The sequence below is a fragment of the Heptranchias perlo genome, chromosome 11 (genome assembly GCF_035084215.1).
Source record: "Heptranchias perlo isolate sHepPer1 chromosome 11, sHepPer1.hap1, whole genome shotgun sequence".
NCBI classification, from domain to species: Eukaryota; Metazoa; Chordata; class Chondrichthyes; order Hexanchiformes; family Hexanchidae; genus Heptranchias; species Heptranchias perlo.
The window spans coordinates 17,795,125-17,821,023 of NC_090335.1; the positions used below are offsets into that span (position 1 = coordinate 17,795,125).

The 25,899-nt window shown below is 45.8% G+C and overlaps 1 protein-coding gene across 2 annotated transcripts in view; it reads left to right on the forward strand.

Moving 5' to 3' along the window:
- Window positions 1–3,130: 3,130 nt before the first annotated feature.
- clcn4 (chloride channel, voltage-sensitive 4) overlaps window positions 3,131–25,899 on the forward strand; it is a 38,675-nt gene continuing 15,906 nt past the window's right edge. The window contains exons 1-7 of one of the 2 annotated variants that reach the window (XM_067992284.1): window positions 3,131–3,274; window positions 8,831–8,930; window positions 15,012–15,199; window positions 17,499–17,621; window positions 20,140–20,346; window positions 21,205–21,285; window positions 23,199–23,744. In XM_067992284.1, coding sequence (XP_067848385.1) covers window positions 3,131–3,274; window positions 8,831–8,930; window positions 15,012–15,199; window positions 17,499–17,621; window positions 20,140–20,346; window positions 21,205–21,285; window positions 23,199–23,744 — 1,389 coding nt within the window. Of the gene's footprint in view, window positions 3,275–8,830; window positions 8,931–15,011; window positions 15,200–17,498; window positions 17,622–20,139; window positions 20,347–21,204; window positions 21,286–23,198; window positions 23,745–25,899 lie in introns of those variants that run through there. The other variant, XM_067992285.1, reaches the window with a different exon arrangement.

Here is a 25,899-nt window from a genome sequence, read left to right on the forward strand (position 1 = left end):
GACAGTATTGTAACAATATACTCTGTAGACAGTATTGTACCTGTATACTCTGTAGACAGTATTGTATCAGTATACTCTGTAGACAGTATTGTAACAGTATACTCTGTAGACAGTATTGTACCAGTATACTCTGTAGACAGTATTGTACCAGTATACTCTGTAGACAGTATTGTGCGTGTATACTCTGTAGACAGTATTGTAACAGTATACTCTGTGGACAGTATTGTACCAGTATACTCTGTAGACAGTATTGTAACAGTATACTCTGTAGACAGTATTGTAACACTATACTCTGTAGACAGTATTGTACCTGTATACCCTGTAGACAGTATTGTACCAGTATACTCTGTAGACAGTATTGTACCTGTATACTCTGTAGACAGTATTGTAACAGTATACTCTGTAGACAGTATTGTACCAGTATACTCTGTAGACAGTATTGTACCAGTATACTCTGTAGACAGTATTGTGCGTGTATACTCTGTAGACAGTATTGTAACAGTATACCCTGTAGACAGTATTGTAACAGTATACCCTGTGGACAGTATTGTACCTGTATACCCTGTAGACAGTATTGTACCTGTATACTCTGTAGACAGTATTGTAACAGTATACCCTGTAGACAGTATTTTACCTGTATACTCTGTAGACAGTATTGTACCTGTATACTCTGTAGATGGTATTGTAACAGTATAATCTAGACATTATTGTAACAGTATACTCTGTAAGAACATAAGAAATAGGAGCAGGTGTAGGCCCCGAGCCTGCTCTGCTATTCAATAAAATCATTGCTAATCTTCTACCTCACCTCCACTTTCCCGCTCTATCCTCATATCCCTTGTATTCCCTTAGTGACCAAAATGTTATTGCTCTTAATCTTGAATCTACTCAACGACTGAGCATCCTCAGCCCTCTGGAGTAGAGAATTCCAAAGATTCACCACCCTCTGAGTGAAGAAATGTTTCCTCATCTCGGTCCTAAATGGCCGACTTCTTATCTTGAGACTATGACCCCTAGTGCTAGACTCTCCAGCCCGGGGAAACAGCCTCTCAGCATCTACCCTGTCAAGCCCCTCCTAAGAATTTTATACATTTCAATGAGATCACCTCTCATTCTTCTAAACTCCAGAGAATATAGGCCCATTCTACTCAATCTCTCCTCATAGGACAACCCTCTCATCCCAGGAATCAATCTAGTGAACCTTCTAAGGCAAGTAAATCCTTCCTTAGGCAAAGAGACCAAAACTGTACACTGTACTCCAGGTGTGGTCTCACCAGAGCCTTATTTAATTGCAGCAAGACTTCCTTACTCTTATACTCCAATCCACTTACAATTAAAGCTAACATACCACTGGATACAGCAAAGGCTATGGGCCCCGACAACATCCCAGCTGTAGTGCTGAAGACTTGTGCTCCAGAACTAGCTGCGCCTCTAGCCAAGCTGTTCCAGTACAGCTACAACGCTGGCATCTACCCGACAATGTGGAAAATTGCCCAGGTATGTCCTGTCCACAAAAGCAGGACAAATCCAATCCGGCCAATTACCGCCCCATCAGTCTACTCTCAATCATCAGCAAAGTGATGGAAGGTGTCGTCGACAGTGCTATCAAGCGGCACTTACTCACCAATAACCTGCTCACCGATGCTCAGTTTGGGTTCCGCCAGGACCACTCGGCTCCAGACCTCATTACAGCCTTGGTCCAAACATGGACAAAAGAGCTGAATTCCAGAGGTGAGGTGAGAGTGACTGCCCTTGACATCAAGGCAGCATTTGACCGAGTGTGGCACCAAGGAGCCCTAGTAAAATTGAAGTCAATGGGAATCAGGGGGAAAACTCTCCAGTGGCTGGAGTCATACCTAGCACAAAGGAAGATGGTAGTGGTTGTTGGAGGCCAATCATCTCAGCCCCAGGGCATTGCTGCAGGAGTTCCTCAGGGCAGTGTCCTAGGCCCAACCATCTTCAGCTGCTTCATCAATGACCTTCCCTCCATCATAAGGTCAGAAATGGGGATGTTCGCTGATGACTGCACAGTGTTCAGTTCCATTCGCAACCCCTCAGATAATGAAGCAGTCTGAGCCTGCATGCAGCAAGACCTGGACAACATCCAGGCTTGGGCTGATAAGTGGCAAGTAACATTTGCGCCAGATAAGTGCCAGGCAATGACCATCTCCAACAAGAGAGAGTCTAACCACCTCCCCTTGACATTCAACGGCATTACCATCGCTGAATCCCCCACCATCAACATCCTGGGGGTCACCATTGACCAGAAACTTAACTGGACCAGCCATATAAATACTGTGGCTACGAGAGCAGGTCAGAGGCTGGGTATTCTGTGGCGAGTGACTCACCTCCTGACTCCCCAAAGCCTTTCCACCATCTACAAGGCACAAGTCAGGAGTGTGATGGAATACTCTCCACTTGCCTGGATGAGTGCAGCTCCAACAACACTCAAGAAGCTCGACACCATCCAAGATAAAGCAGCCCGCTTGATTGGCACCCCATCCACCACCCTAAACATTCACTCCCTTCACCACTGGCGCACTGTGGCTGCAGTGTGCACCATCCACAGGATGCACTGCAGCAACTCGCCAAGGCTTCTTCGACAGCACCTCCCAAACCCGCGACCTGTACCACCAAGAAGGACAAGAGCAGCAGGCGCATGGGGACAACACCACCTGCACGTTCCCCTCCAAGTCACACACCATCCCGACTTGGAAATATATCGCCGTTCCTTCATCGTCGCTGGGTCAAAATCCTGGAACTCCCTTCCTAACAGCACTGTGGGAGAACCGTCACCACACGGACTGCAGCGGTTCAAGAAGGCGGCTCACCACCACCTTCTCGAGGGCAATTAGGGATGGGCAATAAATGCCGGCCTTGCCAGCGACGCCCACATCCCGTGAACGAATAAAAAAAATAAAAACTTGCCTTCCTAATTGCTTGCTGTACCTGCATGTTAACTTTCTGTGTTTCGTGTACAAGTATTGTAACAGTATACTCTGTAGACTGCATGTATTAACAGTACAATCTGCTGAAACAGAATTTTTGAGTTGCTGTCAAAACATTTTTTTAATATTGAAATATATTCTGCCTTGTTTAAATTGTTATCTCCTTTTTGACAGGATCTAGTATGGTAACAGGAGGTGAGATGAATGGCTCAGGGAATTTAATGGACTTCCTGGATGAATCAGTCCCAGAGGTTGGAATGTATGAGGACTTTCACACTATTGACTGGTTGAGGGAAAAGTCCCGTGACACCGACAGACATAGAAAGGTATTTATGTTCTTATTACATCTTTTGATAAAAGTTATATTGCAAATTGATCACCGATGCATTTTTTGGACAACTATGCTCTATTAAAAATGATTTCACATTTCAGTACTCATTTTCTCCAGACATCAGGCATGTGCTGGCTGAAACTGAAGCACAATAAGTAAGTCTGATAGAACCGCTTTCCTAGACCATCAGGATGATGAGCCACATCCCACATAATACATCATCAAGGGTGGGAATGTAGAAGTTTGGATATGTGGACAGACAGATGACACCGCACTTCCAGTGAGTGACACAGCACATCCAGTGAGTGACACAGCACTTCCAGTGAGTGACACAGCACATCCAGTGAGTGGCACAGCACTTCCAGTGCGTGACACAGCACATCCAGTGAGTGGCACAGCACTTCCAGTGAGTGACACAGCACTTCCAGTGCGTGGCACAGCACATCCAGTGCGTGGCACAGCACATCCAGTGAGTGGCACAGCACATCCAGTGCGTGGCACAGCACATCCAGTGAGTGGCACAGTACATCCAGTGCTTCCATGGCAGCAGTGTGAGCTACCATCGAATCTGTCAGAGTTGTCAGCAGAGGCTCCATCACGGTAGGTGCCACTCGCTCCACGTTGGGCAGAATGCTCTCCATGCTCTTTGCGAAGCCCCAACACAAGTTGGAGCTGTACTCCTCCATGCTCTGAGCTACTGTGTGCAAGCTCGCTGGCAGGCTGCCCACTGCATCCAGCATTTTCTGGTGTATGCCCAACAGGCTTCTTCAGTAGCCTGGGCCTTCGAAGTCAGCATCTCAGTCCTCTGCAGCAGAGCTAGTATGTGATCTCACCCTCCGGACCTGTGGAGTCCTATCCCCCTACCCTATCTCCTGCACACTTGTGGCTGGTGACTTACCACGTGACGAACCTACCCTCTAAAGGTGGTGCCAGTATCTGAGCTGGTGCTTGTTAGGTTCATAGCAACACTGCATCTTCAGAAAGGCTCAGTATGTGGCTCAGCCTCCTGTTCCTGAGGCGCAGGGGCTTCGACATTTTCAACACCTGAAATGAAAAAGAGGGACAAGAGTTAGCTAATAGTGTGAAGGGGAGCAGAGAGAGATGAGTAGCTACTAAAAGCAGTTGCAGTTTTCATGCAGTGTGTGTAGGGGGAGATAGAAGTGAGAAGGGAGAAAGAGGACAAGGTGAAGAAACCATGTGCGACGTTTCCTCCAGCGTTGCCATGGCCGTGACTCTCCCCCTACCCGTACATCTTCCCCCAGTGGGGAAAGGGTGCGCAGGCAAGCTCGGCCTCCTCCGGTTACTACCCCTCGCCTGATGTTGTGCTCGACCTTCTCCTGGAAGGAGGGAGTGTGTTAGAGACAGTCTTCTGAGGTGTTTTGAGAATGTGCAAAATGTGAGGTGTGGGCAAGTGAGGCTTGCAATAACAGTGAGAGTAGGAAGTGTGTGAGTGTGAGGAGAAGGATGTGGAGTGAAGAGTGTGCAGTGATTTTTGGAGAGTGAAGGGAAGCGGGGGAGGAGAGTGTTGTGAGTAGTAAGGCTGTAGGTGTGAGGAGATAGTAATTGATGAGGGGCAAGATTCTTACCGTGACAACTCTGGCAAGGTCAATGAACTTTTTCTGGCATTGCAGCCATGTCTTGGCATTGACCTCCTTGGCCAACTCTTTCCATTTGCGATGGAGGTGTTGCCTGAAGGGCATTTTGCACCCCAGGGGGGGAGCAGGTTCTCCCTTCTCCTGTCCACAGCCTAGATCAGAGCCTTCAAAGTGACATTGGAGAACCTTGAGGCCCGATCTACAGTTCTTGCAGCTATTTCTTTGTTCACAAGATATCGGTACTGTCTGCAGCCAGCGGTCACCTCCCCTTTAAGACGTGTTGGCTGCCTTGCTCTAAATCCTCCGAGAGGATTAACTGGAGATTGCAGAGGGATCAAGATTTTGGAAATAGTTGGACGTGTGTGATACTAAATTCCTCTTCATTGGCCAAAGCAGCTTTAAATAAATGAGATGAGGTATTTGTACAGTATCTTAAATTGAATCAGTGCAGTCCAACCATGCTCTAATCCAAATGCAACATAACTATATTAAGATAATTACAATGCTAAATTTAGGTCTTTCTCACATACTTTATGGCAGGGAATGTTCAACTGATGGACACTCTCAAAGCCCAGGCAATTTATAACTTCAAATTTGTTCTGTTTGAAATTTGTGGGTCTGGAAGTTTGGGAAAAGGGCTGGTTTTAGGGCTGTTATCTCATTGGTGAGTGAATCCAAAATCAGAACACTGCGATCAGATAGTAACAGCAACTCGAGATATATGCAAAACTAAAGGCAACATGGATTGATGGGCTTGAGGCTCCATGGCACGCACCTATGCAGCACACGAAGGTGATAGCTTGGACACCCCTTTCTGTACTTAAACCATGCTAAGGATAGGAAGTTCACAAGAATCAGGAGCTGTGCAGCATTCATACAAAGTGACTAGGTCCTTGGCATCTCCTTCAAAGCTAGTCCAATAAAGATGATGTCAATTCAGTACCATAAATAGAATTGCCATGTTCTGTCCACTCCAAAATGGGGTCAGAGCGTGAGTGTCAGACGGGCGGGGTGTCAGACGGGCGGGGTGTCAGACGGACGGGGTGTCAGACGGGCGGGGTGTCAGACGGGCGGGGTGTCAGACGGGCGGGGTGTCAGACGGGCGGGGTGTCAGACGGGCGGGGTGTCAGACGGGCGGGGTGTCAGACGGGCGGGGTGTCAGACGGGCGGGGTGTCAGACGGGCGGGGTATCGGACGGGTGGCTGATCCGATCACAGTCAGTTTGCCGTCGAGTGGGTTAGGTTAAAATTACCCCCTCCCCTCATGAATGGAGTTTTGTTGTGAAATTTCTTTTGAGAGTAGCACTTCAGGTAGTTAACTAACATGAAAAGTATTTTATTTTCATTTCTGCGTTGGTTAATAAGTTAAACAAAATCAAAATTGATAAAAATTGCCATCGGTACAAAATTAACATTTTCTTTGCAATCTTTTCGTCACACTGTGAATGTAGGGGCATTGTGAATATCAGGATATTCCCCATGGTCATTCTATAAACAGAAAGCTATCAACTGCGAATGTAACTCTTCCTTTCCCAAGATCACTCTGTGAATGTCAATCTACTAAATTCTTCATGGACATCTTGAGAATATAAATTGACTATTCCTCAAGGATTATATATTATCAATATACATTCACTAGGTCTCTGCAGGTACTGTGAATATAAATTCACTATCCTGGTATTTATCCTTCATGGATGTGCTGTGAATATAGATTCCCTGTTCAAGGTTCTACTATTAATGTAAATTCACTAGTTATCATGAGGATACTGTGAATGTGAATTAATTGTGCCTCCTAATTGTACTATTAATATTAATGCACTATTTCCCATGGTGGTTTCATGAACGTAAATCCATTATTTCTCATGGGTATATTGTTGAAACAAAGCCAATGTTTTCAATGGATGAAAACCCACTAATTCTCATGATTGTTCTACGACTATGAAACCCCCATTCCCCGTGGGCACATTGGGCTCGATTTTCGGACGTCCGAGCCGGTGGGTTTGTGGTGGGGGGGCTCCGAAAATCGGGGATTCCCGGAGCGGGTCCGGAGCCCGGCTCCAACCCGCCCATTTCCAGGTTCCCCAGTGACACACTTAGATGCGTGCGCAGCCCCCGCATACGGGACTCCCACCGGCTTTAATTGCTGGCGGGATCCCACTTAAACCAATTATTTACATAGTTCAGGTCGTTTACAGACCTGATTGACATGATATTTTAGGAGGGCTGGGATTTTCAACTCAACTGAGACTGTATCCCGTACTGGGGGAAACACTCCCAGTTGAAATGAACGAGTTGCAGCCACCAGCCTGTGGCAGCTGCAAAGGTCCATTTGACAGGTGGAGGGGAGACCTTCACTCATTGCAGGAGGCCACTTTGTCACTTTGGACAAAGTTTGGCCTCCACCACCCTCCTCCTAACAATAAAATTCACCAACTTGGAACCTCAACCCCAGTGTGCAGACACATTTGCCTACCTTGCGGACCCCCTCAAATGTACATCTTGCGGATGGGGGCTGCCATAGCTGCAGTCATGACCTCCTCGGAGGACGAGCAGCATCACCAGCCTCGCCGGCCACACCGTCCACCTCTGACAAGTGGAGCTTCACAACACAGTGCTGTGACACATCCACCTGTACAGCAGGAGGGAGGGCAACCGCAGAGAGAGATGCATCGCAGGGGGCACTACCCTCGCCACAGGGTCCACAGACCGAGGCTCAGCTTCCTGGACCTCTCTGAGCAGCACTGCACATGGAGGCTCAGAGTCACTCGTCATGTAGTTGTGGACATCTGCAGCCTCCTTCATGCCGAGCTGCTCCCCGCTGGCCCGAGCACCATCTTCTTACCTGTTGCTGTCAAAGTCACCACTGCCCTCAACAACTTCTCCTCCGCATCCTTCCAGGGTGCAACCGGGAACATCACCGACGTCTCTCAGTCGTCTGTACAAAAGGGCCCTGCAAAAACACCTACATCCACTTTGCAGTGACACAATGGGTGGCATCAGTTGTGGGTCTTCATAGTGATCCTCAGGAAAGGGCATTATTGCACAAACCAGACAAGATTTGCAAAGACGTGACAGTAGTGGTGACAATATAATATGTGATGTGAGTTGATCAGAAATCAAATATAAGTAAAAACCATGACAAACCCTCAAACACCCTTGTGCATCCCCTTCATGCTCCTCTACATCACTTGGGATCAGATGTAGACAAGGACCTGCCAATTTTAAAAAAACATCTCAATGCAGACCAGCCATGTCAGGTGTCCTTGCCCCTGGACTGCTCTAGGTGTGTCACACTGGGAGGAGGCTGTGCATTCTAGAGCGATTTCATTGGTTTCAGTTTACTTTGGACTAGCCTGAGTGTTGATTCAGAACTAGCAAACCCTGGTATATTATGCTTCTTATGATCAGAAAGAACAGAAAGAAGGAAAAGAAAAGTAAGAAATTAATTACTTGGATTTATATAGCACCTTTCACAACCTCAACCTTAGAACATCCCAAAGCACTTTACAGCCAATGAAGTACTTTTGAAGTGTAGTCACTGTTGTAATGTAGGAAATGCAGCCAATTTGCATAAATCAAGGTCCCACAAACAGCAATGAGATAATGAGCAGGTAATATGTTTTATTGAGGGAAAAATGTTGGCCAGGACACCAGGAGAACTCAACTACTTTGTATAGTGGCTTGGGATCTTTTACCCGGAGAGGGCAGACGGGGCCTTGGTTTAACGTCTCATCTGAAAGACGGCTCCTCTGACAGTGCAGCATTCCCTCAGTACTGCACTGGAGTGTTAGCCTGGATCATGTGCTCAGATCTCTGGCATGGGACTTGAACCCATGACCTTCAGACTCAGAGGCAAGAGTGCGACTGACTGACACCTATTTAAAATTTACAGTAAAAGTACGACAGCTATGAGAACAATCAAAACATATTCTATAATCAATCTGCCTTTATTTTCAGATCACAAGCAGAAGTAAAGAGTCACTATGGGAACGTATCAAAGGCTTATTGGATGCATGGTCAGGATGGGTGGTGATGCTGCTCATTGGACTTCTGGCAGGTACGATATCACAGTGTTTCTCTAAGTATATTGTTGTTTACATGGTCCATTTGATCTCCTGGACTGACTTTGATTGCCTTAGGGGATCGGAGAGGAATTATCCAGAGAATCATTTTCCCTTATTGGCCCTGCGTTTTTCTCTGGTTTTTTGTCTCTCCCAGGAGATTATATGGCCGCAGGGGTAGCGAAGGAAGGATGGGGTGCAGGGGGGTGGTAGGAAGTATTTAGTCACGATGCTCCAGCCATCATGAGTGTGGGGCAGGCTTGATGGACGACCTGGTCTTGCTTCATGTACCTCAGAGCAGCCAGTACAATTTGAGTTTGGTTAACAACAGAGCCTTACTATTTTTGTGTCTGTATGTATATGTCAGGTGACATAAGTGAGTGCAACAGGAGATAACTGGAATGAAACAGAATTTGACCCTTACGGTGGTTGGGAGACTTGGGAATAGAATTATAGAAATGACAGCACAGATGAAGGCAATTCGGCCCATCGTGTCTGGCTAGCTCCTCAACTGGAGCTATCTAATTCCATTTTGCCATCCTTCCTCTCTATCTGTTTACATTTTTCCTTTTCTAATACTTATCCAATTCTCCATTAAATGATGTTTTATAGTCTCTGCTATAATAGCCCCTTGTGTTAAAAGCATTCCGTGCTCTTGTAACCCTCTGTGTGAACAAATTTCTTCTAATTTGCTCCTTCATACTTCCAGTGATAGAATCATAGAAGTTACAACATGGAAACAGGCCCTTCGGCCCAACATGTCCATGTAAGCTAGTCCCAATTTCCTGCACTTGGCCCATATCCCTCTATACCCATCTTACCCATGTAACTGTCCAAATGCTTTTTAAAAGACAAAATTGTACCCGCCTCTACTACTGCCTCTGGCAGCTCGTTCCAGACACTCACCACCCTTTGAGTGAAAAAATTGCCCCTCTGGACCCTTTTGTATCTCTCCCCTCTCACCTTAAATCTATGTCCCCTCGTTATAGACTCCCCTACCTTTGGGAAAAGATTTTGACTATCTACCTTATCTATGCCCCTCATTATTTTATAGACTTCTATAAGATCACCCCGAAACCTCCTACTCTCCAGGGAAAAAAGTCCCAGTCTGTCTAACCTCTCCCTATAAGTCAAACCATCAAGTCCCGGTAGCATCCTAGTAAATCTTTTCTGCACTCTTTCTAGTTTAATAATATCCTTTCGATAATAGGGTGACCAGAACTGTACACAGTATTCCAAGTGTGGCCTTACTAATGTCTTGTACAACTTCATCAAGACATCCCAACTCCTGTATTCAATGTTCTGACCAATGAAACCAAGCATGCCGAATGCCTTCTTCACCACCCTATCCACCTGTGACTCCACTTTCAAGGAGCTATGAACCTGTACTCCTAGATCTCTTTGTTCTATAACTCTCCCCAACGCCCTACCATTAACGGAGTAGGTCCTGGCCCGATTCGATCTACCAAAATGCATCACCTCACATTTATCTAAATTAAACTCCATCTGCCATTCATCGGCCCACTGGCCCAATTTATCAAGATCCCGTTGCAATCCTAGATAACCTTCTTCACTGTCCACAATGCCACCAATCTTGGTGTCATCTGCAAACTTACTAACCATGCCTCCTAAATTCTCATCCAAATCATTAATATAAATAACAAATAACAGCGGACCCAGCACCGATCCCTGAGGCACACCGCTGGACACAGGCATCCAGTTTGAAAAACAACCCTCTACAACCACCCTCTGTCTTCTGTCGTCAAGCCAATTTTGTATCCAATTGGCTACCTCACCTTGGATCCCATGAGATTTAACCTTATGGAACAACCGACCATGCGGTACCTTGTCAAAGGCTTTGCTGAAGTCCATGTAGACCACGTCTACTGCACAGCCCTCATCTATCTTCTTGGTTACCCCTTCAAAAAACTCAATCAAATTCGTGAGACATGATTTTCCTCTCACAAAACCATGCTGACTGTTCCTAATCAGTCCCTGCCTCTCCAAATGCCTGTAGATCCTGTCCCTCTGAATACCCTCTAACAACTTACCCACTACAGATGTCAGGCTCACCGGTCTGTAGTTCCCAGGCTTTTCCCTGCCGTCCTTCTTAAACAAAGGCACAACATTTGCTACCCTCCAATCTTCAGGCACCTCACCTGTAGCTGTCGATGATTCAAATATCTCTGCTAGGGGACCCACAATTTCCTCCCTAACCTCCCATAACGTTCTGGGATACATTTCATCAGGTCCCGGAGATTTATCTACCTTGATGCGCGTTAAGACTTCCAGCACCTCCCTCTCTGTAATATGTACACTCCTCAAGACATCACTATTTATTTCCCCAAGTTCCCTAACATCCATGCCTTTCTCAACTGTGAGTTTGTGGCCTTTCGATTTGCCAAGCACTAAAAAACGATCTTTCATTATTTAACATCTCAAAACCTTTCATAATTTTGAAAACTTCGACTAGATTCCCCCTAACCTTCTCTGTTCTGGTAGAAAAAAGTCCCAGGCTTTTGAGCCTTTCTTCAGAACTATAACCTCTCGTTAGAGGAGTGCATGTCTACAGATCCCTGAAGGTAGCAGGACAAGTAGATAAGGTGGTTAAAAAGGCATATGGAATACTTTCCTTTATTAGCTGAGGCTTAGAATATAAGAGCAGGGAGGTTATGCTGGAACTGTATAAAACACTGGTTAGGCCACACCTTGAGTACTGCATACAGTTCTGGTCACCACATTACCACTAGAGAGGGTGCAGAGGAGATTTATGAGGATGTTGCCAGGGCTGGAGAATTTTAGCTATGAGAAAAGATTGGATAGGCTGGGGTTGTTCTCTTTGGAACGGAGGAGGCTGAGTGGTGATTTGCGTCAGTATTTACAGTAGAAAAAGAGGATAGCATGCCGGAAATCCCAAGAAAACTGATATTGAATCAGGGACAGGGACGCGCTAAAATTAACATAAGTAAAGCAACAGTAATGAAGAAAGTAATAGCACTAAAGAGTGACAAATCCCCAGGACCAGATGGTTTCCATCCCAGGGTTTTAAAGGAAGTAGGTGAGCACATTGCAGATGCCCTAACTATAATCTTTCAAAATTCTCTAGATTCAGGAACTGTCCCTCTAGATTGGAAAATTGCACATATCACTCCGCTTTTTAAGAAAGGAGAGAGAGGGAAACCGGGGAATTATAGACCAGTTAGCCTAACATCTGTTGTGGGGAAAATGCTGGAGTCTATAATTAAGGATAGGGTGACTGAACACCTCGAGAATTTTCAGTTAATCAGAGAGAGCCAGCATGGATTTGTGAAAGGTAGGTCGTGCCTGACAAACCTGATTGAATTTTTTGAAGAGGTGACTAAAGTAGTGGACAGGGGAATGTCAATGGATGTTATTTATATGGACTTCCAGAAGGCATTTGATAAGGTCCCACATAAGAGACTGTTAGCTAAGATAGAAGCTCATGGAATCGAGGGAAAAGTACGGACTTGGTTAGGAAATTGGCTGAGCAAAAGGCGACAGAGAGTAGGGATAATAGGTAAGTATTCACATTGGCAGGATGTGACTAGTGGAGTCCCGCAGGGATCTGTCTTGGGGCCTCAATTATTCACAATATTTATTAACGACTTAGATGAAGGCATAGAAAGTCTCACATCTAAGTTTGCCGATGACACAAAGATTGGTGACATTGTAAGCAGTGTAGATGAAAACATAAAATTACAAAGCAATATTGATAGATTAGGTGAATGGGCAAAACTGTGGCAAATGGAATTCAATGTAGACAAATGTGAGGTCATCCACTTTGGATCAAAAAAGGATAGAACAGGGTACTTTCTAAATGGTAAAACGTTAAAAACAGTTAATGTCCAAAGGGACTTAGGGGTTCAGTTACATAGATTATTGAAGTGTCATGAACAGGTGCAGAAAATAATCAATAAGGCTAATGGAACGCTGGCCTTTATATCTAGAGGACTAGAGTACAAGGGGGCAGAAGTTATGCTGCAGCTATACAAAACCCTGGTTAGACCGCACCTGGAGTACTGTGAGCAGTTCTGGGCACCGCACCTTCGGAAGGACATATTGGCCTTGGAGGGAGTGCAGCGTAGGTTTACTAGAATGATACCCGGACTTCAAGGGTTAAGTTACGAGGAGAGATTGCACAAATTGGGGTTGTATTCTCTGGAGTTTCGAAAGTTAAGGGGTGATCTGATCGAAGTTTATAAGATATTAAGGGGAACCGATAGGGTGGACAGAGAGAAACTCTTTCCGCTGGTTGGGGATTCTAGGAGTAGGGGGCACAGTCTAAAAATTAGAGCCAGACCTTTCAGGAGCGAGATTAGAAAACATTTCTACACACAAAGGATTGTAGAAGTTTGGAACTCTCTTCCGCAAACGGCAATTGATACTAGCTCAATTGATAAATTTAAATCTGAGATAGATAGCTTTTTGGCAACCAAAGGTATTAAGGGATATGGGCCAAAGGCAGGTATATGGAGTTAGATCACAGATCAGCCATGATCTTATCAAATGGCGGAGCAGGCACGAGGGGCTGAATGGCCTACTCCTGTTCCTATGTTCCTATTTAATTGAGGTGTACAAAATTATGAGGGGTCTAGATCGTGCGAATAGGGAGGACCTATTTCCCTCAGCAGAGAGATCAATAACCAGGGGGCATAGATTTAAAGTGATCGGTAGAAGGATTAGAGGGAAGCTGAGGAAAATATTTTTTACCCAGAGGGTGGTGGGGGTCTGGAACTCACTGCCTGAAAGGGTGGTAGAGGCAGAAACCCACAACTCATTTAACAAGTACCTGGATGTGTACCTGAAGTGAAGTGACCTACAAGGCTACGGACCAAGTGCTGGAAAGTGGGATTAGGCTGGGTGGCTCATTTTTGGCCAGTGTGGACATGGTGGGCTGAATGGCCTCCTTCTGTGCCATAAATTTTCTATGATTCTATGATTCCTGATATCATTGTAAGAAAGAAAGAACAAACTGCATTTATACAGCGCCTTACCATGCCTTCAGGGTGTTCCAACTGCTAAGCATCCAACTGTTCATAATTCTTTTTCCCATAATGCACTACTTGTCTACATTGAACTCCATCCACCGCCTATCTCCCCATTCTGATGACCCATGACCTCCGGCAAGTCTCCTATGTTTTTCCTCACAGTTTGCCCTGCTCCCTGAATTGCTATCATCAGAAAACGTCAGTATCATTTCTCTTCTGCATGTGTCCAAATCATTTGAAAGCTAAATTCTCATGGATTTCCCATACTCCTAATGCGTGCTCCAGCAACCTTAGTCCTGAAGAATTTTCATAGAAGGCTATCTTTGGTTATTTGTATTTTACCTCTTTTTTAATGAATGAGAGTACTTAATGTTTCTTTTGTTTGTGTGGTACTCATCTTTATTCCTGTCCCTAGAGTATTTTTTTTCTTTATTCGTTCTCGGCATGTGGGCGTCACTGGCAATGCCAACATTTATTGCCCATCCCTAGTTGCCCTTGAGAAGGTGATGGTGGGCCTTCTTCTTGAACCACTGCAGTCTGTGTGGTGAAGATGCTCTCGTGATGCTGTTTGGTAGGGAGTTCCAGGATTTTGACCCAGCGACGATGAAGGAACGGCGATATATTTCCAAGTCGGGATGGTGTGTGACTTGGAGGGGAACTTGGAGGTGGTATTGTTCCCATGCACCTGCTGCCCTTGTCCTTCTAGGTGATGGAAGTGATAGGTTTGGGAGGTGCTGTTAAAGAAGCCTCAGCGAGTTGCTGCAGTGCATCCTGTAGATGGTACACACTGCAGCCAAGGTGCACCGGTGGTGGAGGGAGTGAATGTTTAAGGTGGTGGAAGGGCTGCCAATATTGCTGCACCATACTTATAAGAGCATTGGGGGATTCTCGATTATCAGACAGTTTCCCCCGAGGATGGGTCTCTTTCCATTATCATAGATGATAGAGGTTTTCACTGTGGTAAGAATTTTTTTCTATAAGTAGATTCAAGCTGCTGTAACAATAAGTTAAAAGAGCTTACTTGTCGTCGCTCGTTCTAATGTTGTGTTTGTGCTCTGCCTTATTCAGGGACACTGGCTGGAGTGATAGATCTGGTTGTTGACTGGATGACAGACCTAAAGGAGGGGGTCTGTCTGGCTGGATTCTGGTTCAGTCACGAACAGTGCTGTTGGACATCCAATGAGACAACCTTCGAGGACAGGGACAAATGTCCTCAGTGGAAGACATGGTCAGAGCTTTTGGCCAGCCAGTCGGAAGTAAGAAATCGCAGGACTCATTTAGACTCTTGGGCCTATACATGATGTCAGTTGCAGCTAATGGTTTCAAAAGTAGTTGTCTCCAGATAAATGCACTACCTGATCCAAACATAGAATTGTAATACACCAATTGCCATTGATTTGTAATACACCAACTCCCCTTGAATTATAATACAATTCCCTTTGAATTGTAATACACCAATTACCATTGAATTGTAATACACCAATTCCTATTGAATTGTAATATGCCAATTCCCCCTGAATTGTAATACACCAATTCCCCCTGAATTGTAATACACCAATTCCCCCTGAATTTTAACACATCGGTTTCCCTAGAATATTATGCTCCTGTTCCAGTTCTTTGTTCAGTGAAGTTTAATTTTTCAGCAAGGCTTCTGCACACAGTGTTTGCATACCAGGAACATTCTTGAGACGTAACTCACTAAAACTTTGCAAAAAATCTGCAGTTTGCAACCCTGCTAAAAAATGTGAGAATGATAGAATTTGATTCCTGCCCCAACACCAGTTTTTAATTATTGTTTCAGGTCCTGCTGTGCTACATACATTCCTCAACAAAGATCTCTGGCAGGCAATCCCCTCCCAGGTCTCTGCCACTGCCAATCTATAACCAGCCATGAGGACATACGCAATAGTAGACCCAGCTTAACGTACCTTTTGGACTTCTCTTCCCTTTCTCTGGGAACCTAGCTAAGATCAACTCCCTTTCTGTGCTGAGAGCACAGCCTCACAAAATTTGCCCTATGAAGTGATTAAGAACCTGTCATTCAGATCGCAGTCCTACACAGTCCAGTTTAAGAGATCTCATAATTATCGATACGTTAAACACCAGGCACAAATACTAGATCTATTGAGTACAAGCACCTACAGTATCTTTTACTGTTTGATTTATTCATAGACCCCGAGTACGGAAGGAAACTTTACCAAAGGATTTGGACTGGGCCTGCAGACAATACAGATTCTGTCTGTCTGTAATGTTCTGGCCTCAGGCAGGTCCTAACTCAAGTCTCATACATGAGATTCTTGAGCCACTTACTAGGGAACAGGAGCATGAGGTGGTTTCCCATTGCCTTCCTCTCAGTTTTGATCTTCAGAGTACCTTCTCCTATTTGGGCTGAAACCAAGGCTAATGAGCCCCACCTAACCTTTACGATGGAGGGGACCACCCACACTCAATGGATGCAAGTATCCCCGCTGGACATCAACCCAGAATTCAGAGCCAGAGCTCTGGTCTCCACTTGCCGGGACTGTCCGGAATAGGATTCAAACCCTGCATCTTATGACTCAAGAAGCGGGAACATTATCATGGAACCAGTGGTTACTCCATCTGGACGCGAATACCCCATTGAATGTCAACCCAGTTTTTGGAGACCATATTTTAGTCTCCACTCACTGGGATTGTTTGGAGCAGGGCTCAAACCCTTCACCTTCTGACGCAGAGGTGGGAGTGATATCACTAAGCCAACAGCTCACTCCCAATACATACAGGAAGCATATGAAATTTGACTATCATCCATATCTGGAACTGTGTGGTGCAATAACAATCTGTGTACACATGGGCTAATTCTCTGAGGGCATAATTTTTATCCGAAAGACAGCTCCTCTGACAGTGCAGCACTCCCTCAGTACTGCACTGAGGTATCATGTGCTCAAGTCTCTGGAGTGAGACTTGAATCCACAACCTTCTGACTTAGAGGCAAGAGTGACACCACTGAGCCACAGCTGACACCTGTCCTAATGGATCCAGATGTATTTGGTAAGTGAGGAGCCATTACTGATTTTTCCAGTACTCAGAAACCTCTAAGTAACCATTTAGCTGTACACGTTGTGTCTAAACAAGGGTAGACTTTCTGAATGCTCACTCGCCGAGTGGTTCCTTCTTTGCCATGAGCATGGATCGGAAAATCACTGGTGATATGCCCGCGGTTTTTACTCCATGCTTACAGCAGGCCAGGTACCTTGCCACGAGTAAGGACTTCTAAAATCTACACTACATCCACTCTATAAATGGCATACAATTTGTATCTGATATATCTCTGGGTAGACTAACTGATAGAGATTGATTGCTATGATTAGTCAACAACTCCATTATCATTATATCATGTGACTACCAGGATTGTAGAAGGTGAACTAGACGGACCTTGATCTTTCTTCATCTAGCAATTCCTATGGTCCTATATGACACTTATGCTAGTCATAGCTTTTGTATGGTATGGTACTGTGTGTTTGAAACTGTAAGATAAAAATAAACACCGCTGTCTGTAATGTTTTCTTTTCCCAGGGTGGCAGTGCGTACATTCTGAACTACCTTATGTATGTGCTTTGGGCTTTGACCTTTGCTTTCCTGGGAGTCTCTCTGGTCAAAGTGTTTGCACCTTATGCATGCGGCTCTGGAATTCCGGAGGTAGGTACCAGTCCAAAGAGGTTAAAGCTGCATTCTGTAGTTCACTGCGGCAACCCTTTACATGCTGCTGCTGTCTTCTAGATAATAAAAACAATCAGACAACACATAAAGATAAGTGATTGATGAAACTTTTTACATCTTCAGCATTGTTGAAAATATGAATGTAATGCTTTGCAATGCACCCAAACTAAGGCTGTTAAAGTAACATGGGCCCAAGTCTGTGCAAATGCTGCTGTGATACTGAGCACTGGGACATTCATGAGTAAAACTGGGGTAGCTCATCCTGTCATTTCTCCTCCCTGGCCTTTGGGGAAGTGACACAGTTCCTCTCAAGACCTCACACGATGACCTGCCTGAGCTCAGGAACTCATTGTGCAGGGAAAAATGGGACTGAACTCATTGCATAGAAATTACAACACAGAAATAGGCAGCTTGGCCTAGCCAGCCCATTTTGGTGTTTATCCTCTACACGAGCAGTATCCTAATCCCATGTGCCCACCCTGTTCCCATATCCCTTTATCCCTTTATCCCCTTTTCCTACAAACACCTATGTAACCCATTCTTAAATGTTGACACTGTCTCTGCTTCAGTCACTAACTCTGGTAGCGTATTCCACAGCCTCACAACCCTTTGTGTAAATAAAGTTTCTGCTACACTGTCCTAAATCATTCACAGTTAATCTTATATGTACACCCCCTCATTCTAGACCCCTTAACCACTTGGAACAGTCTGGCCCTGATATTTAAGGGGAGACGGCGAGGGCGCGGGTGAGGCTGAAAATGACCGTGGACATGGAGGTCGTGCCGATCTTAATGGCAGGACCTCATTAACTCCATTTTTTAGCTCTCCTTCCCGCTTGGCAGCCGGCAAGATGGATAGCCTGGCTGGCGGGCAGGAGGGAACACCAGCGGCAGGAGACCACAGCTGGGAACCTTTGGGGACGGCCTCCAGCAATCGGAAGGGGGGAAAGGCCCGCGATCGGGGCTGGGGAGAGAGGCCCACGATTGGGAGGGGGAGAGGCCCGCGATTGGGGCTGGGGTGAGAGGCCCATGATCGGGAGGGGGAAGAGGCCTGCGATCGGGGCTGGGGGGAGAGGTCTGCGATTGGGAGGGGGGAGAGGCCTGCGATCGGGACTGGGGGGAGAGGCCTGCGACCGGGAGGGGGTGAGGCCACGATTGGGAGAGGGGAAGTCTGCGATCGGGAGGGGGGAAGCCTACAATTGGGAGGGGGGCAGCCCGCAATCGGGAGGGCTGGGGAGAAGTCAGCGATCGGGGCTGGTGGGGGGGCCCAAGGCTTCCTTGAGGGGCTTGGGAGGAGCACTCCTGCTTCTCATGGCCCACTAGGTGCACTGAAAGAGGTACTTACCTTATGGAGCTGGCAGATCCCGCCTCCTTTGCACTGCCAAGTTTTCCGACTCCTGGGAAACGCAGGCAGCAATAGTAAATTTCAAATTGGGCTTCCAACTGCACTGTGGAAGCCCGATTTCAATATGTTAATGAAGTGTCCCACCTCTCCATGGCGGGACACTTGGACACCCCGATACCCACTGGCGGCAGGCACGTATGTGGCTTGTTGGGGTCTCTCCTCCCTCACGATCACAGGCCTCCCCCCCTGCCGATCATGGGCCTTTCCCCCCTCCCGATGGCGGGCCTCTCCCCCCTCCCGATGGCGGGCCTCTCCCCCCTCCCGATGGCGGGACTCTCCCCCCTCCCGATTGCGTGTGCTGGCTCCCATCGTGCCTGTGCCGACTCTTTGAAAGAGCTATCCAATTAGTCCCACTCCCCTGCTCTTTCCCCATAGCCCTGCAAATTTCTCCTCTATGCAATTTCCTGTTGAAAGTTACTATTGAATCTGCTTCCACCACCCTTTCAGACAATGCAATCTGGGTCATAATAACCTCTATCAAATCACTCTGTAACCTCCTCTGTTGTAATGAAAACACCCAATTTTACAAGTCTTTTGCCATTGTGTGGAATCAATAACTACAATAACTTGCATTTATATAGCGCCTTTAACATAGTAAAATATCCCAAGGTGCTTCACAGGAGCGTAATCAGACAAAGATTGACACAGAGCCAAAGAAGGAGACATTAAGACAGGTCACCAAATGCTTGGTCAAAGAGGTAGGTTTTAAGGAGCACCATAAAGGAGGAGAGAGAGGTAGAGAGGCGGAGAGGTTTAGGGAGGGAATTCTTGAGCTTAGGGCCTAGATGGCTTATGGCACGGCCGCCAATGGTGGGATGAAGGAAGTCAGGAATGTACAAGAGGCCAGAGTTGGAGTTGGAGGAACACAGAGTTCTCGGAGGGTTGTAATGAACAGCTCATTGATACACAATTACGATGCACTACTGACCTGTCTAAAATCAGTTTTTAATTGAAGTTGAACATTTCTCAGTTAGAAATAAATATTAGTTTTGGGAGAAAAAGTGTGTCTGAGGCTCGACCTGTACCATGTTTCAGTGAAGGATGTTCATGTCTTTGACACTCTTTTATTTGACTTAAATCTTATTTTTTTCAGATTAAGACAATCCTTAGTGGCTTCATTATCAGAGGCTATCTGGGCAAATGGACATTACTGATTAAAACAGTGACTCTGGTGTTAGCCGTATCCTCAGGCCTAAGCCTCGGGAAGGAAGGACCCCTGGTGCATGTGGCGTGCTGCTGTGGGAACCTCTTCTGCTGCTTGTTTTCAAAGTACAGTAAAAATGAAGGGAAGAGGAGAGAGGTAAGCAAATAACTTCAACTTATAGGAGAATATCTCCGGTAATAAAAAAGAAGCTGGATGAACATCGGTTAGGAATTAGGCTGAGGGTTTTAAGGTCAAGTACAGATGGAAATAATCTTAAAACCCTCAGTCCAGTTCCTAAATGTACTGGTGGTAGAATGGTTCCAGATGTTGGAAATATAACCAGTTTACATAGGAACAGGAATAGGCCATTCAGCCTTCGAGCCTGTTCCGCCATTCAATTAGATCATGGCTGATCTGTACCTCAACTCCATCTACCCGCCTTAGTTCCATATCCCTTAATACCCTTACCTAACAAAAACCTATCGAACTCTGTTTTGAAATTTTCAATTGACTCAACCTCATCAGCTTTTTGGGGGAGTGTGTTCCAGATTTCCACTACCCTTTGTGTCCAGGTTTCTTTAAAGGTATATTTTCTGGATCTGGTGTTAAGGCAGTTGGATTGGAGCTTAGCAACGTGTGAACAGGAATAAGCCATTCTGCCCCTCGAGTCTGTTCCGCCATTCAATTAGATCATGGCTGATCTGTATCTTAACACCATTTACCCGCCATTGTGCCATATCCCTTGATACCTTTACCTAACAAAAATCTATCGATCTCAGTCTTGAAAGCTCCAATTGACCAAGTGTCCACAGCCTTTTGGGGGAGAGAGCTTCCACTGAGAAAAGAAATGAAAAGGACAGACATTTGAAAAGAGGGCATGTAAAGGTACCTGAGCTCATTGTTGACTGCCAGAGGCGAGATATTGGGAAGAAAGTGGAGGTTCTCATTGTACGTTCATTTTGACAGTGGAAGTTCTCGGGCATTAAATAACCTGAGTGTTTGTCTTTTTTCCAGGTGCTGTCGGCCGCTGCAGCCGCAGGTGTCTCGGTTGCGTTTGGTGCTCCCATTGGTGGCGTGCTTTTCAGCTTGGAAGAGGTTATTACACTGCACAGTGTTTTGTCCTAAATCTGCAATCTGTCCTCTATCCCAAGACATTATACAATGTAATAATCTGTTATATAAGGACTGCAGTCACAATTCCATTGAGATATAAGGATAAGCTCACCCATCCCGCTCTCCCATTGATGAACCTCACCAAAAGGGAGCATTGCTTGGAGACAGGGCTACGACAATGTAGTGTTGGTTCTGAGACCATCGCCCCTTTGTGTGTATTGGCAATGATATGTTTCATTGCATAAGTAGAATGATTAATGAAAAGGATGATCGTTATTAAATTGGTGGGAATGTTCTAGGAATAATATTGTCAGGTAGAAGCTATACAGATCACGTAATATAAATGCTACCAGCTCATTGTTTAAGGATTTGAATATTTATTTTCTTACACTGTACAAGTAATATAGGGGGCATCACAACTCAGCCTGATATCACACACACACTTTCCAGCGAGGGCCATTGAAGAACAATCAGAAGTTGCTGATTCTTTTCCCCCTCTCTCTAGTCTAGAGGGTGCGGAGGATAATTGTACTGGCCCACTGGCACCCTACCCTGATTGAACTCCGCACTGACTGGGTATCAAATTGGATATCAGGCCATCCTGGTCTGTATGCATCAGTGCAACACCGTGTAAACTCCCTGGGATGCTACTCATTAATCCTTTACGACCAAAAGCACAACCGCAGTCCAATTTAATTCAAAATCTTATTATTGTTTCTTGTTGCTTTTGATAGAGTTTTCATTCTTTTTGGTGCAGTTCCCACTAATTCCTTTGAAATGCATCACTCTCGGCCTGGTACCATGCCCAAAGTATGAAAAGCCCCTGACGGCTTATAATTCAGGTTCACCTGCAGGCAGTCTACTGAATCGAAGTCTAGTGATTGCCCAACTTGACCTGAAAATTTCCATGACTAAGCTGTGCTGATGCTTGCCTCACATTCTTCAGTTATCAATGGTACAATTTACCATTCAATTGGCTGAGAAATTCAGCTGTGCTTCACCCATTTTTCGGGGGCTAAACGGCCTCCTAAGCCTCCACTATGGAGGGCAGAAAGTCCAAGTTCATTACAAGCTGGAAATGCATCGCCCACCATATTGGTACAGGCCAAATGATTCCCCCACCCTCGGGGGGCCACTGCTCGCTCCCCCCTGGGGGCCACCGATTGCCTCCCCCCAGATCACCACTCCCTGCACCCCCCCCCCACCCCGGTCATTGTCACCTTCCGACCCGATCACCCCTCATTCCTCACGTACCTGAGAGCGCTGCAACTTTGAATGGCCCTCCGCCGGGTGACTAACCTGGGCGATTACACCAGCAGCTCAGCACAGCTCGCCGGCACCATGCAAATCAGGACCGAGGCTCAAAATCGAGGATGTCTCAGGTCTCACCATTCAGGTGTAGGGACCGTACCCCCAGCGCCCAAAAATGGCACGCCCGAATTTCTAGGCCACTGAGCTAAATTACTGCTTTCGTCAATTGATTAATTGAGACGCCTGTAGAAATGAAACTGACTAATATATTTATCTAGTCCGGTCTGAGATTTTAGCAAGTGAGTCACAGCATCTATGTGCATTGAAACAAAATCATACAAACCAGGAAGGTCCCATCTTTGATTCTCACTGTGATGAGTTTGCTGATCTCAGTTGGCGAGAGGGGCATTACAATTGATCCTGGTGCCCATCGGGATAGAGAAGAAAGAACATCACCTCCCACCAGCCAGTATCAAGCACTATTGATAGTGGGGTGGAGATATCCACTATGTAAATCTCAGAAACGTGGTGGGAGGCAGCAGAGAAGGAGCCCCTCCCCCTCACACAAAAACCGGTGAAAATATTCTGAGGCGAGGAAAATGGAAGACACGTTATTAATGGTGGATTCTGCTGTTCTCTTTCAGGTCAGTTACTATTTCCCATTGAAGACGCTCTGGAGATCTTTCTTTGCTGCTTTGGTGGCGGCTTTCACTCTCCGTTCAATCAACCCGTTTGGTAACAGCCGGCTGGTGCTGTTTTATGTGGAGTATCACACACCCTGGTACATGGCTGAGCTGGTGCCCTTCATCCTACTTGGAGTTTTTGGAGGCCTGTGGGGAACGCTCTTCATCCGAGGGAACATTGCCTGGTGCAGGAAGCGCAAGAACACTAAGCTTGGAAGGTATCCAGTACTGGAGGTGATCGGCGTGACAGCCATCACAGCCATCCTTGCCTTTCCTAATCAGTACACAAGGCGGAGCACCAGTGAATTAATCTCCGAGCTCTTCAATGACTGTGGAGCGCTTGAATCTTCACAGCTCTGTGACTACATCAACGATCCGAACATGACGAGGCCAGTGGATGATATACCTGACAGGCCAGCAGGTGCTGGGGTCTATGCAGCTATATGGCAGTTGGCTCTAGCCCTTGTTTTCAAAATTGTTATCACCATATTTACTTTTGGTATGAAGGTGAGGATGGACAACACGAGTAGTTTTATCTAAAATGGTCTCCGCTGTATGATCCTGATAGGCACAGGACTAATTTTACTAATACGTGTTACTATTGGATCAGGGTTTCTACAGCTTGTAAAAATAGGCCAATCCCCAGGGAGGGGAATTCAGTGCCTGGTCACCATCCAGTGACTCTGACTGGAAGTGAGGACTGGACAGGGCTTGCGTATATTGCTACAGTAGTGTAGTGGTTATGTGACCTCAGCTCATAACTAGACAGGCCTAGACTAATAATCCAGAGAATATGAGTTCAAATCCCACAGTAGCAGTTTGAGAATTTGATTTCAGTTTAAGATAAAAATCTGGTATCATTAAAAGTGACCACAAAACTGTTGGGATTGTAGTTAAAAACCCAACTGGTTCACTAATATCCTTTGGGGAAGGAAACCTGCTGTCCTTACCCAGTCTGGCCTATGTGTGACTCCAGTTACACACCGATGTGGTTGACTCTTAACTGCCCTCTGAAATGGCCAAGCAAGTCACTCAGTTGTATTAGGGATGGGCAATAAATGCTGGCCTTGCCAGCGATGCCCACATCCCGAGAATTAATTTTTAAAAAAACAAGTGGTTGACTAGTGTGCTGGTGCTTACTGTCAAACCACTTCTGTGAAGTAATGGAGAGTGACTGTCAACTATCCAGTGAGGGGTGAGTGCCTTCAGAAAAGGAGAGGAGGGGAGAAAAATTGGAAGAACAAATTGAAGAGAAGCTAATGCGATTATTTGACTCATTCACTGTGCAATTGAATCTAGGTCAAAACAACACAAATCAAATGTACACTTCTATAGAACGCTGGTAACATTTGCTCTTTACAAGATGTTAGTGCCTAAAGTTTGTGAGTGTACACTTACTGTATAAATTACGCACATTTGCCATAGGATATGCTTCAAGTAAGATTCAAATTAACAAGATACAAAAGAGGAGAGAAAATATTTTTTAAAATGGCATTATACATGGAAGAGCCTTAGGTACCTCTCAGTGATTTGGAAGATAGTGTGCTGGACTTTCTTTTGCTGTCCAGTGGGAAACTGGGCAGGAAAGCAGCAGAACATGAGGCAAAATTGGAGAGTGAGGCCTATCATTGCTTCAATGCCCTGATCTGAATTTGCCTCACTCTCCCCCGTTGGCCATTTCTTCCCTGCCCACTGCATGCAACCACCAGAGGTGGGTGGGGGAGGTGTGGAGCCCGGGTTCCTGGCCCATTTCCTTCCCATCTGCCCTTTATTCCTGCCGCTCTCTCAGGCTACCAGGTAAACCGTGGCATTAGGCCGGGGTCTCATTTGAAGCAAATGGAGGGAGAGGGCATACCAAGGGCTTCCTCTCCCTTCAATTGCACACCCGGTCAAGGCCTCAGTCTCAGCCGAGGCCTTCAGCCATTGTGCTGCTCCATTCTTCAGGGTCCTGTGACCCCCTTGGCTGAGGTGGTGGACGGAAGTCCCACCCTGACCTCTTTTTGTGGGGGGGGATTTGCAGGATCAAGAAAATCCAACCCAACAACCCATCAAAAGAGTTAAGATGAATTCTAAACCTCAAGAATTGAACTTGAGTCATTTATGTTGTCATCTGAACCCCCTTGATCGGATTGGGAGTTATTTGAATCTACATATAAAATAAATGATTCTAGTGAGTTGGGATTAGATGGGACTCCTCTCACACTCGACTTCCTATTACTTGCCCAGCATAGCATTGGTCTGAACTGACACCATATTCTTTGCTGCTGTTTGTTTTTGGCTGAACAGCTGTATCCATTACTGGACTATCTTTCACACCTGGTTATCTCTCAGTCAATTCGACATTCAGCAAAATAATTACAAGCCTTGAAAATAATTATTTAAAATCATTAAAAGAAAAAGTTAGCCTTTGCGGCTTGTATAGTAAACTAACGTGAAGGAATCTTATACTTTTGGTGTTAAGTCCATAACTTTGATGACATTAGTATAAAGACATAGGTCCTCCTTTATCAGCAGAAGTTTAGCAGATGTATCAAAACAGTTGAATTTTCCTGTATGATGTGGTGATTCAGGTTTTGGATTGTGTCTTCACCAAATTGTCTGTCGTCTTAGAATCTCGCAGCACAGAAGGAGGCTATTCGGCCCATCGTGCCTGTGCCAGCTC